This window comes from Sarcophilus harrisii, chromosome 5 (genome assembly GCF_902635505.1).
Source record: "Sarcophilus harrisii chromosome 5, mSarHar1.11, whole genome shotgun sequence".
Lineage (NCBI taxonomy): Eukaryota > Metazoa > Chordata > Mammalia > Dasyuromorphia > Dasyuridae > Sarcophilus > Sarcophilus harrisii.
Window position 1 is genome coordinate 18,689,217 of NC_045430.1, and position 12,482 is coordinate 18,701,698.

The 12,482-nt window shown below is 41.8% G+C and overlaps 1 protein-coding gene across 1 annotated transcript in view; it reads right to left on the reverse strand.

The window, feature by feature from the left end:
- The window catches only part of BTBD11 (BTB domain containing 11), a 322,211-nt gene that overhangs the window by 11,535 nt on the left and 298,194 nt on the right, over positions 1 to 12,482 (reverse strand). Inside the window, 4 exon segments of the mRNA XM_031938943.1 lie at positions 2,964 to 3,045; positions 4,412 to 4,514; positions 5,590 to 5,695; positions 11,193 to 11,371. Coding sequence (XP_031794803.1) covers positions 2,964 to 3,045; positions 4,412 to 4,514; positions 5,590 to 5,695; positions 11,193 to 11,371 — 470 coding nt within the window.

A 12,482-nucleotide genomic window follows, 5' to 3' on the forward strand; every position in this document is an offset into this window, starting at 1 on the left:
TTGAAAGTGACCTTCACCCTCAAGGCCATACAGTTGGTCAGTGTAGAGGTCAAATGTCAATGAAGGGGACCTTAACTGATTGTCAGTGAAAGTGACCTTCACCCCCAAGGCCATACATAGGGTCCGTGTAGGGGTCAACTGTCAACGAAGGGGATCTTAACTGGTTTATTGTCAGTGAAAGTGACCTTCACCTCCAAGGCCATACAGTTGGTCAGTGTAGAGATTAGAGCGGGGAGAGCAGCTTTCCTTGGTTATGCAGGTGTCAAGTGAAGGAATGAAGGATTTAATAAGGGGGGCATGAGCCTGTAATCAAGGGACCTGCCATAGCTACTTGCTACCTGGATCCTCGTCAGAAAATCACTTTCTTGTATTTAGGCCTCCCTTTCTTCATCAGGTGAACAAAGGGTTGGGTCTCAGTTTCCTCAACAATAAATTAAAAGAGTTAAACCACATAAACTCTAGGTCCCTTCCACTTTTAGGTTTATGATTCTTTGTCACATCACCTCCCTGGGCCTCCGTTTCCCCAGCTTTAAAAGAAGGGAGTTGGACCAGGGCTCTCTTGACACTGAATTCTTTGGCCCTATAATCCTGTAACTGCCAGCTCAGTGTCTCTGCCGCTAGCCCAGATGCCCACTCTCCTGGAACACAGGATTCTTCAGAGAGCTGTAGCAAAGCCAGTGTTTCCTGCAGAGTTGATTTTGGATGGAAGGGGAGAAGGGATTTTAATTGACCTGCCATCCTCAGGGCTTCCAGAAAAGGGACTGGATGGAACCAAGTGAACGGTTATGAGGTGAAGGTCCCTCATTCCAGAGGCCATTATTCTTGGCAGCCTCTCACCTAACCAGGGCTGGGATTCAAACTCCTGTTCAGCCTGGGGCCTCAGATCGTGGCTCAGCTGGGCTTTGCATCCCCCCTTTTACCCCCACTTCACATGGTACTAAAACATCCCGGGGACAAAAAGCACAGTTTCATTTACTAAAATTCTCCCATCAGTGTGAAAGTGAAATAAATAGGACACCTGGGACCCTCCTCCAGGGTTGGTTTCGGCTCCACTCAGGCTATTTTGAGCCACAAATCACAGATCACTCCTTTTATGGGGGGGGAGAGTGGGTCAAGAAAATCCCCAGAGCTCCACTAACTTGTCCCTTCCTTTTATAACTTCAGGCTAATGTGGCAGGGAACCCCAGGCCCAGTCAAAAGCCATTATCCTTGCAATGATTAATCTGGGCCAGCTCTTCCAATACTTATGACGATGAACTTCCCAATTAGCCTCATGCTTAATGGTGTAGTTGTAGGCACTCACAGGCTTAGTGTGTGTGTGTGTGTGTGTGTGTGTGTGTGTGTGTGTGTGAGCGTGCGTAGGAGGGATGCAGAGGGTGTCAGGTTCTACTTCTCAAGGGCTTCTGGGATCTCCATTGGACAAGAAGACTTTTTCCTCTGGGCCACATGGCTTTTAGAGGATGGGAGTCTGACTTAACATATTAATAACAACAGCAACCAACATTTAGAGAGCCTGGGAGGGTCTTCAGAGCATTTGGTATATGTCATTTCATTTGATCCTCATAGCAATCTTTCCCCCTCCTCGTCTCTGCTTCCAGGCTTCACTGACTTCTTCAAGACTTAGTTCAAACCTGACCTCTGGCTGGAGGCCCCTTTGACCCCCTCCTCAGTGCCTTCCCTCTGATATTACTTCCTATTTATACACACACATATTTTATTCACACAGTTGTTTGCAACTCCTGAGTAAGAACACCAGCTCCATAAGGAGAGGGGCCATATTTTTTGACTTTTTTTGGTTCAGTATATCCTCAGAGCTTACTACATGTATTTAATGCATAGTAAAACTTTAACAAATTGACTGAATGAAGTTTTCTCATCGGTAACAACATCAGAAAGATAACATCTATGGCACTATCAATAAAATGTAAGCTACTTGAGGGCAGGAACTATGTTTTTATCTTTTCTTTGAATCCCCAGAACTTAGGACATTGCCTGGTACACAGCAGGTGTTTAATGAATGTTTGCTGACTGCCAAGAATTCTATGAGGTAGGTACTATTAGGATCCCCATTTTACAGATGAGGAAACTGAGGTGGAAAGCAGTGTCATCCAGTTACTAAGTATGAGATGTGTAGATAGAGTGCTAGACCTGAAGCCAAGAAGAACTGAATTTGAGTCCTCAGTCTGACATTTGGATCAATGGGCCAATCATCCAACCTCTCTCAGATCCTTAGTTTATTTGTAAAACCAGAAGTAGTACACAAGAAATTGTGTACCAAGAAGAGAAAACAGGCTGGTAATGTGGTGAGAAAAGGCAGATGGACACCTAAAGGACCTCTCCCTACCCTGACTTTTCTAGTCTTCTCACATCTTCCTCATTGACATATATTTGCTATCCCATGAACAACATTTAATCTCCCAATTCCAGGCTTCTTTTGGGGCTGTCTCCTTTGTGCAGAATGCCCACTTTTCTGTCTATTCTGATACCAAAGTCAGATTTCTTTCCCCTGTACACTATGGCACTAAATGAATGTATTCTTTTGTAGTTCAATTGTTTCAGTCATGTTCAATTCCTTGTGTCCTCATTTGGGGTTTTCTTAACAAAGAAACTGCAGTGGTTTGCCATTTCCTTCTCCAGCTCATTTTACAGATGGGGAAACTGAGGCAAACGGGATTCAGTGACTTTTCTAAGGTCATACGGCTAGTATCTGAATCCACATTTGAACTCAGGAAGAACAGATTCCACATTGTTAGAAAAAAAAAAGATTTATATTCCTTTGTTGCATTTTGCTTGGGTTAACGTTAAAAACAAGATGCACTCTCTAAACTTCTACTAATGAAAGTCCATCGGTAGTTTGTGCAGCTGGTGTAAACCCCCCCAGCTCCCAAATGGATAACTGGGAGCCAGCTGCATTCATGCTGCCTCTGCTGGGAGGTACCTGGTGCCAAGAACGGTTAAGTTACCTGGAAAATGGGGTATTTCACATAATTGATCTCAATGCAAGTGCTGTCATTTGTTGGTTTGGTGGACAGGAGTGCCTTGAACCTAGACAAGAGAGAAAAGAGAGCAGAAAAAAATGAATGAAAGCCTGATTTCTCATCATTGAACAAAGGGAACAATGCTGGTTCCTTTTCATGCTAATATCTGAAAATATAGAGGTATTAACCTCTATGTACCAGAACACATAGAGAGCATGGTTTGCCATCAGCAGGACCTGTGTTCAAATCTCACTTTGGATCCCCATTAACTGTGTGAACCTGGGTAAAAAGTCAAAAACCTTTCTGAGCCCCTGAGATTAATCTACAAAGTCATAGATTGATGGGGATTAGTACGGAAGGGGGTGTGTTCTCTCTCCAGGAGTTCCTGCCCTGATGGGCTCATTGATCTGTCTTAAATGCACATGAGTCATTCTCTTTCTAATATGCCTCATTTGTGCCCCTATGATGGAGTGTACGCAAAAGTCTTAGGGCAGTTTTAAGCTTAAATAGACTTTCTGAGACATTCTGTATGTGACAATGCCCACTAATGGCATGAAAAGTGGACAAGGCATGAGCTAGTCAATTTAGCTTTTCCAACTCAGACTTGGGAAAGAATCCTCTGCATCGATGACTAAAGAACTTGTCACACGAGAATGAGTTGAGGGAATAGAAATCTTAAGGAAGGACGTCATGTTTATCTTCAAGTATTTTAAAGCCTAAAATATGGGAAAACAAATTCAAAGAATCTCAGAATTGGAAGGTCATCATTCTAACTCTTAATGAATAAAATTCTGTTCTATAAAATCTCATGAATGAGTGAGAATCCAGCCTTTGCTTGAAGACTTTCAAAGAACTAAAAACTATCCTATGTTTCATGAATGCCAGGGCAACTCATCTTTCTGTCTTCCCTCCTTCTTTCCCTCCTTCTTTCCCTCCTTCTTTCCTTCCTTCCTTCCTTCCTTCCTTCCTTCCTTCCTTCCTTCCTTCCTTCCTTCCTTCCTTCCTTCCTTCCTTCCTTCCATTTCTTTCACCACCATTTCCTGTTTTTTTACCCTCTACATTGCTGACATGTCATAATGACTAGGAGTGATCCTAATGATGATACTCTCTTTCCTTCTTCCCCCACATATCATAAAGCCTTTTTTTTAAAAATAAGGATGTACACTGGCCATATCCAACAATATATGCCTCATTTCACTCCTATTGTACAACACATCTCCGTTCAGAGATTGGAAACAGGTCAGCTCTCTTTCTACTGGCCTTTGGGAGGCTGATCCCATGAACATGGGTCCTCAATTCTCTCACTAACTAAGTGATCCAATCCCTAAAACTCCTCCCACCCACTTCCTTTTACTTTCTGGAAATGGTGAATAGTTACAGTCTAGTCTTAGCAGTGAACAGGACTGACTTCCAAGATGAAAATGAGCACTTACCTGGGAGATGCAGTAAACAACAATACTTTGTGTGCATAAAATGGCCTTCCTTCCACCAGAAAGGTAACATCAGACATCTCTTTATTATTGAGAAAATGAGGATCTAGATAGAAGGAAAAGGAATGGGAGAGCAGAATTAGTCCAGAGCACAGGGAAGATATATATTTTTGGTTTACATATCAACAGTGATGGTGCTCTGTTAGTGATGGGGCTTATGGGATTGGTCTCTGAAGCTACAGATTGCTACCTAGGATGGGAAACAGAACTCAGCCAAAGGTTCTTTCAAACCACTGACATGAATTCTTTCATATGAAGCCTGGAATGGTTTATTTTCTGTCAGAGGGAAGACATGTCACATCACCTTTGAATCCTCACCTAGAGTCAGAATCCAATTGGTTTTAAGAATTTTTTTCCCTCAGGCAATTGGGGTTAAGTGACTTGTCCAGGGTCACACAGACAAGAAGTGTTAAGTGCTGAGACCAGAGTTGAACTTGGGTCCTCCTGACTTCAGGGCTGGTGCTCTATCCACTGCACCGCCTGGCTGCCCCTGGTTAAGATTTGAAAAATAAAATCTCTTCCATTTATCTCCCTCTTCTGTAAAAATGTCATCATTCAGTTTCTTATAGGCCCATAGCTGTAACATAACTAATAGCTAGACTTTATATAACATTTTAAGATATGCAAAGTATTTTATAACCATTATCTTATTGAATCCATACAAACCAGCAATTTAGGGGCTATTATTATCCTCATTAAACACACAAGGAAACTGAGGCAGACAGAATGAAGGCCCTGTCCAAGATCCCACAGGCTGAATTTGAACTCAGTTCTTGCTAACTCCAGGCTTAGCACTCACTGGATGAGAACTAGAAGGGGCCACCAGACACCATCATGTGCAATCCCTACTTTTATAGATGAGAAAATTAAGGTAGATACCATCAAGTCTCTCATTTTCAGATCAACGAGTCTTAGATTACCTTTTCTTTGTAGTCATAAAAATGGAATAAGCCAAGTTAGCTAAGATATTCCATATGATATTTCTTCCAGGTGCAAAACTCCCTAAAGATGTGACTTAGAAAGTAGGTGAGCATATTTCCTTTCCTTCCCTTCCCCTCCCCTCCATCTGATCTCCTTCCTCTGTTTTCAAGTTGCAAGGCAGCCTCTGGGTGGTAACTTACCTAGGCGGGAAGTCTGCTTACGCTTTATCTCCACCAGTTTGGGGATGGGATAAGGTCCGTAACAGTGAGTGAAGATGACGCACAGCTGTTGACTGATCACTTCATTCTAAGGAAGAGAAACAAGGATTCTAAGAACTGAATGATTCCAAGGGTCTCCTCACTCAGTTTTAAGAAAAGTGAAATCCTGGGCAAGGACAGGGAGAATCTCTTTTCCCTTATAAATGTTACAGAGTCTTCTGTAGGAAACTGAAATGAACTTGCCATTAAAACTTCTTTCTCGTCCCAGCGGGACATGGGTGCACTTTCTTGAGCTGCCCATGATCTATTTTACTAGAACTTATTGCTAAGAGGTCTCTGGGAAAAGAGGTATGATTACTGGGGACCTGATAGCCTAGTAAGTCACACTCTCTCATTCTATTTATTCATCATCCATTAGAAAGGAGATTTTTGTGGGTCATAACAGCTCCTGGGTTTCAGCAAACAGGGATTCCCCATTCAATAATAGGGGATGATTGCTTCTGGCACATAGTCAAGGTTCTCTCTGAATAAGATACAAATAACCACAAGTTTAATGCCCTTAATACCTAAAAATAAGGCCAGTGATCTTGGAGAGCTCAGTGATTTCACAACATGGTGTGATGGTGGAAAAAGCATTGTCAGTGGACCCAGATATCACCCATAACTTGTATGACCTGGGATCACTGAACCTCTTAGGCCCAAGTATAAGTAAAAGAACTGGGGAAGATGGCTTCTGAAGTCTTTTCTTTCTCTAAATCTATGGTCCTTCACATCCCAAGATCTTCATAAAGAGGACAAGTTTTTGAAATTGGTATCCTAAAGTATAAGCATCTGTTAAATAATTCAGGGGCAGATTTACTAGAATTTGGATTATTCAGACCCTTCTCTTCTGTCTCCTTATTTTGTTCTTTCTCTCTTTATTTTTCCTTCACTGCCTCTTTCTCTTCCCACTATTCTACTGACTAGCTTTTGGACTTATTTGAACATATTCACTGATAGAATGTTAGCTTCTTAAAGGTAGGTGGAGGGAGAAGTTGAGGGAGGGAGATGGTTGCACTTCTGTCTTTATATTCCCATCACCTTGGACAGCTCCTGACATTTACTACTTGCTCGGTGGACTGATGGTCATTCCTGTTCATTAACCTCCCCCAGGAGGATTCAGAGAAGAGCAAGCCCTCTATGTAAGGCCTTTCTTGATCACCTCTTCTCCTTCCTAGGTTCTAGTGTCACTCCTGTGGAATTATTAAATATATGTTTGGGACTAGCTCTGTCATTTCTTAGGCTTAGTGAACTCTTTGGGAGTAGACTCCTTCTCGGTACTAGTGTTGCCTCTACAGAATTATTAAGTATATTTTGGGACCAGATTTGTCATTTCTTAGGCTTAGTGAACTCTTTGGGAGTAAATTCCTTCTCAGTACCTGCTTAATGGCTCGTGGTCTTAAAGAATTGCTTCAGACACTGAAAAGTTGAGTGACTTGTCTAGGGTCAAGAGCCATTATGTGTCAGGGTAGGACATGAATCCAGATTTTCTTAATGTGGAGCCCAGATCTCTGCCCACAACACACCACACTGCCTCTCACCTGGTATTTATTCTGCATTTTTGGTATGTAATTATTTGGGCACATACTATTTTTATAGATTGAATGTAAGCTCCTTGAAGGCAGGGGCTATTTCATTTTTTACTTTTATGTCTCTGGTGACTGATACATAGTAGGTGCCTTAAGATATGCTTGCTGACTGACTGATAGAATGTTAGGAGCTGGAAGAAATTGTGGTAATCACGTCCCACCAATTCCTCATTCTAAAAATGGGGAAATGAAGACTCAGGAAGAATAAAATGGCTTGTTGAAGGGAGTGGTAGGACTAGAACAGAGACCTCTCAGTTCCCAGCTTAGGGTTCTTTCCCTGGACTATTTCAGTCTTCCATTATCCTTGCTCTGAATTTCTTCTGGTTCCCCTTCTCAGGATTCTTGTTTTTGTAAGTATCCAGATGCTGTCATTGTTAATCACTTCCCCCTTAGTAAAACAGAAGTTACTTGAAGATAGGGACAGTGTTATTTTCCTCCTTTGTTTACTTAGGCCCTAGAATAGAGAGGCAGCTTGACAAATGTTTATTGAATTAAAATTAGAGACCTCCATAATTAATTCTACTTGAGCTTAAAGTGAATTGCCTTTATAGGTAAGAGGCATGTATGTAATTAGCACCAGTTAATAATTGTGAAAGAGATGAGCCCCAAGAGGAGGGAGGGTGAGCTTGGAGAGTTTGAACCATGGTGACCACAGATTGTACTCCCAAATGGATCTTGTCAGCTCCGGACCAAGGTCTTTTTGTCACCACCTGGAATTCATCAAAGGGGAGCCACAAACTAGCACTTATGTCTCTGTCTGGGCAAAAAGCCAGCAGTCTCCTTAGAGAGGTGGGTTTGGGCACAGATGTGTCCAAGTGGCCAAAATGGCAGCTTCTGAAACTAGGCTCTATCCCTAGAGAGGAACTGGGAAAAGGGCAGGTCTGTGACAGCCATGTAGTCTCGGCCATTAGCTCAACTTGGTTCTCTTGAGGGCTCAGCCAGCTGACGCAAACAGAAGGGCAGAAGAGCTATGGAATCATGTTCTAACAAGCTGGGCTGTTGGGGACATGGCATTCTGTTAGTAACGGTTAGCAGCACACGGCCAAGCTGTACCTGGCGTTCCATCTGCACAAGGAAAATGCAGGATGCACATATATGGCGGAGGACTCGGGTCCATGGGCCTCTTAACTGTATAGATATACAGAAGCGACTTGAGAGGAAGGAAAGGTTACTAGAATTCTGTTCTCCAGCTGGAACAATGTCCTGCTCTTCTTGTCCTTGTTCTTTAAATCAAAGCGATTCAACTTGTATTAAGATATGGTGGAAGAAGTTGGCTTTGGAGTCAGGGGATCTGGATTCAAATCTTGCTTCAGAGACACCGTAAGGATATGATCATGGGCAAGCTATTCAACTACTCTTTCCTGCAAGCCAACTTTCTACGTCTACATGTAGAACAGATTTCATAGAGGAAGATTCCACATCACTAAGTGATTCAATGCTGATAAAATCCCAGAAATAGAAATAGTGAAAGATGAGAGAGAAGAAGATAGTGGAGATGATAAAGATTATGAAGATAAGGACAGAAATTGAAGGCAGAGGAAGAAGGATAAAAGGGGGGAAAGGAACAGGAGGAGAACAAGAATGGGGGAAGAGGTAGAAGGAGAATGAGGATGAAGAAGGAAAAATAAGAATGAAGGAGAAAGAAAGAGAAGGAAGAAGGAAGATAATAAGAAAGATACAAAGTTTGCTGTGTTGAGTGCTAGACAAATGAAAACAAAAGTAAAACATTCTATTGCAGGGATACAGTTATGTATATAGAAAAGTAAGGAAATGGTGACTAAGCTGTGTTTGGAAGGAAGCCAGGGATTCTGGGGCACGGCAGCAGGAGGGAATGCATTCTAGGCACAAGGATCTATCTGCAAAAGAATGGAGGCATGATCCAACGTGTCATATAAAGGGAACACTGAAGTGGCCAATTTAATAGGAGAATAATATGAAATAATACTGAAAAAGTAGGTGGGGATCAGGTTGTGGAGGGTTTTAAATGTCTGGCTGTTAATTTTGTTTGTTATCCTAGAGATAACAATGGAGCCAATGGAGATTTTTAATATGGCCAACACATTCTGTGGATTCACATGGATCACAATTTTCTAAGATCTGAAAATTCCAGAATATCTCAGAGGGAAGATTGTCAGAAAGCACAAGACTATATCAGACAACGTCCTAAAGTTTCTGAGTCCTGACATCCTATCCTGCCTTATTCTGGAAGGGGATACATCCTCACCTTCTATTTCACAACTGGAAGAGTTGAGACCTAGAAAAAGTGGAGGGAAAAGGACTGGATCGTTCTCTGACAAGATCATAGTTTTGTCAGCTTTGGAAACTGGTCAGGTGTTCATGAATACTTAAGCTTATCAGGATGGATTTTCCCTCTTTTAGTTCATGCTCCTTTTCCTCCCGTGATGTTCTTGTCTTTTCTTTCCCTATATCTTTCTGATCTGTTCCACCCCTAGCACAGGATATTTTCTCCTGGTCTTTGATTTTTGTTTGGCTGCCTCTTTGTACTACCTACCTCATGGATCTCGCCTCCCTTCCTGACTTCATTTGTAAAAGAGAGCATCTTTTACATCCCTTCTAGAGCTCAAATCACCTTGGTTAACACAGTTCATCTTACTCCTGCCCATTATGTGGTCTTTATATTGTCTGCTGGGGTTTTTTCCTTCCATTTTTGTCAATGTCAATGAAGTTGATAACCTCGTTTTGCATGGATCACTTTGGAATTCCCATTTACTCCTTCCTGATTAACTCATCATTAGCTTCTTTGGAGCTCTATCCCCCATATCTAGCGCAGTGACTGGCATACATTAGGAGTTTAATAAATGTTTCCTGATTGATTGAAATTACAGGATCTCAGAGATGGAAGGGAAATCAACAAGTATCTGAACAGGAATCCTCTTAATAACAACTCCTGACAACAGGTCACTCTGCCTTTATTGGAAGATTTCCACTGCGGGAGAACTCACTATCTCCCAAGGTACCTCATTCCATTTGGCGCTAGTTTCTCACTGCAAGCCCAGATTCTTTTCTATACCACAGTCTTTCAAATATTGGGAGATGGCTTTTATGTTACTTTTTCTCCAGGTTAAACAACACTGATTTTTTCAACTGATCCTCATAGTATGTAACCATGAGACTCTTTCTCTTCAGGATACCCTTTTTTGAGATACCCTTGTCTAAGTTGTAACAATCCATAGGAATTACTTAAGTGGTGGTCAAGGACCTGGATACAAATCCCACCTTTGACCCTTATTAGCCATACAATTCAGGACAAATCACTTATTCTCTCTCAGGCTCCCTTTTCTCATACATAAAACCATGGGGGGAGGAGTAGGACTCAATGGCCCTTGAGATTCTTTTCAACTCTGAATTTCCAATGCTATGAGTCCATATGCAGTGCCCAGCACACAGTAAGTGTTTAATAAATACTGTTGACTTGATCTTCTCATCTCTTCCAATCCACTCAATTTATAGATAGGAGAACTGAATTCTAGAGAGAAAAAGTCAAGTCACACAGGCAGCCAATAGCAGCTGGAGAAAGGGTTACATGATGTCAAGACAAGTCAAAAAGCATTTATTAGGTATCTAGTAGGTATCAGTGCTAAGCATATGATCATAATATCAAAAATTTGGAAATGGAAGAGACTTTAGAGACGACTGAATCTAACTCCCATCATTTTACTTATGAGAAAATTGGACTGGAGATCCACATGTAAATCCAGGGTTGAATCTATGTTAGGTTACATAGGGTTATATGGAAGGGGCCATAGAGGCCACTGAGTCCAACCCCTTAATTTTATCAATGCTCTCTGGCCAAGTCACCCAGGTACTGCTGATTTCTAAGAAGGAGGAGCCCCACAAAGCTGCTTCTCTACCAGATGCACAGGACCATTCAGGTGAATGGTGCATCCACCGTGTTCTCTCTTTGGGCATTTAGGTCCAGCACCCTTTCATCCATACCTTGCTTGCCTTCAGGATCTCAAACATCAGTGGCAGACCTTGGGTAATAAGTTCTTCTGTGTATTCCTCTTCTTGGATAGATTTAAACTCTTTTAATAAACACTGGATCAATGGCCTCCGGTGCTGCTGGAAAGACACCCTCAAAGACTCCAGCCACGTATGCAGAGTCCACGGCACTCCTGCAAGGGTGACAAAGGGGACAGGAGAGAATGGGAAGGGAAGAAGAAACAATCACAAGAAGATTTGATTTTGAGCTGGTTCAAGCTACCATAGAATTATAAACCATTAATCAACGGGCATTTACTATGTGCTTACTCTATGCCAGGTACTGTGCTAAGTGTTGGGGATACAAAAAAAAATAGTTCCTCAAGAGTTTATTTGTAGTGGGAATAAGGAAAAAAAATTCTAAAGTTAGTCCCTGTCCTCCAGGAATATACATTCTAGAGAATGGAGCTAAATAAGAATGAGAGAAAGTGTGATTGAGTGGATAATCAGATTTGAAGTCAGAAAGATCTGTGTCTGAATTCTGCCTTAGATAATTTACAACCTACACGTTGTTGTTCAGTCATTTTCCCATCATGTCTCAGTCTTTATGACCTCATTTGGAATTTTTTTCACAAAGATACTGGAATGGTTTGCCATTTCCTTTTCCAGTACATTTTACAGATGAGGAAACTGAGACAAACAGAATTAAGTGACTTGTTCAGGGTCACCCGGCTAGTAAGTGACTGAGGCTGGCTTTGAACTCAAGAAAATGAGTCTTCCTGACTCCAGGACCAGGGGTCTGTGCGCTTTGGTGCCTCCTAGCTGCACCATACTATTTTGTTGTTCAGTCTGACTCTCTGTGGAGTTTTCTTGGCAAAGATACTGGAATGGTTTGCCATTTCCTTGTCTAGCTCATTTTACAAATGAGGAAACTGAGGCAGATGTGGTTAAATGATTTGCCCAGGATCACAAAGCTAGTGCCTGAGGATGGATTTGAACACATGAAGATGAGTTTTCCTGATTCCAGGTTTAGCACTCTATCCAATATGGTGCCACCTAGCTGCCTACTGCCTACATAACTGAGCAAATTACTAAACCCTCTGGGACTCAGTTTCCTTATCTGTAAAATGAAGTGTTTGGATTTGATGACTTCTAGGATTCCTTCTAGCCCTAAATCCATAAGCCTCTGATTTTTACCTCATAAAACTAGATAGCATTCTGCATTGTCTTTCAATCTATCTTAAAGAGGCAATGTGACCTAATGGAAGGTACATTCACTTTGGAGACAGAATACTCTGAATTCTG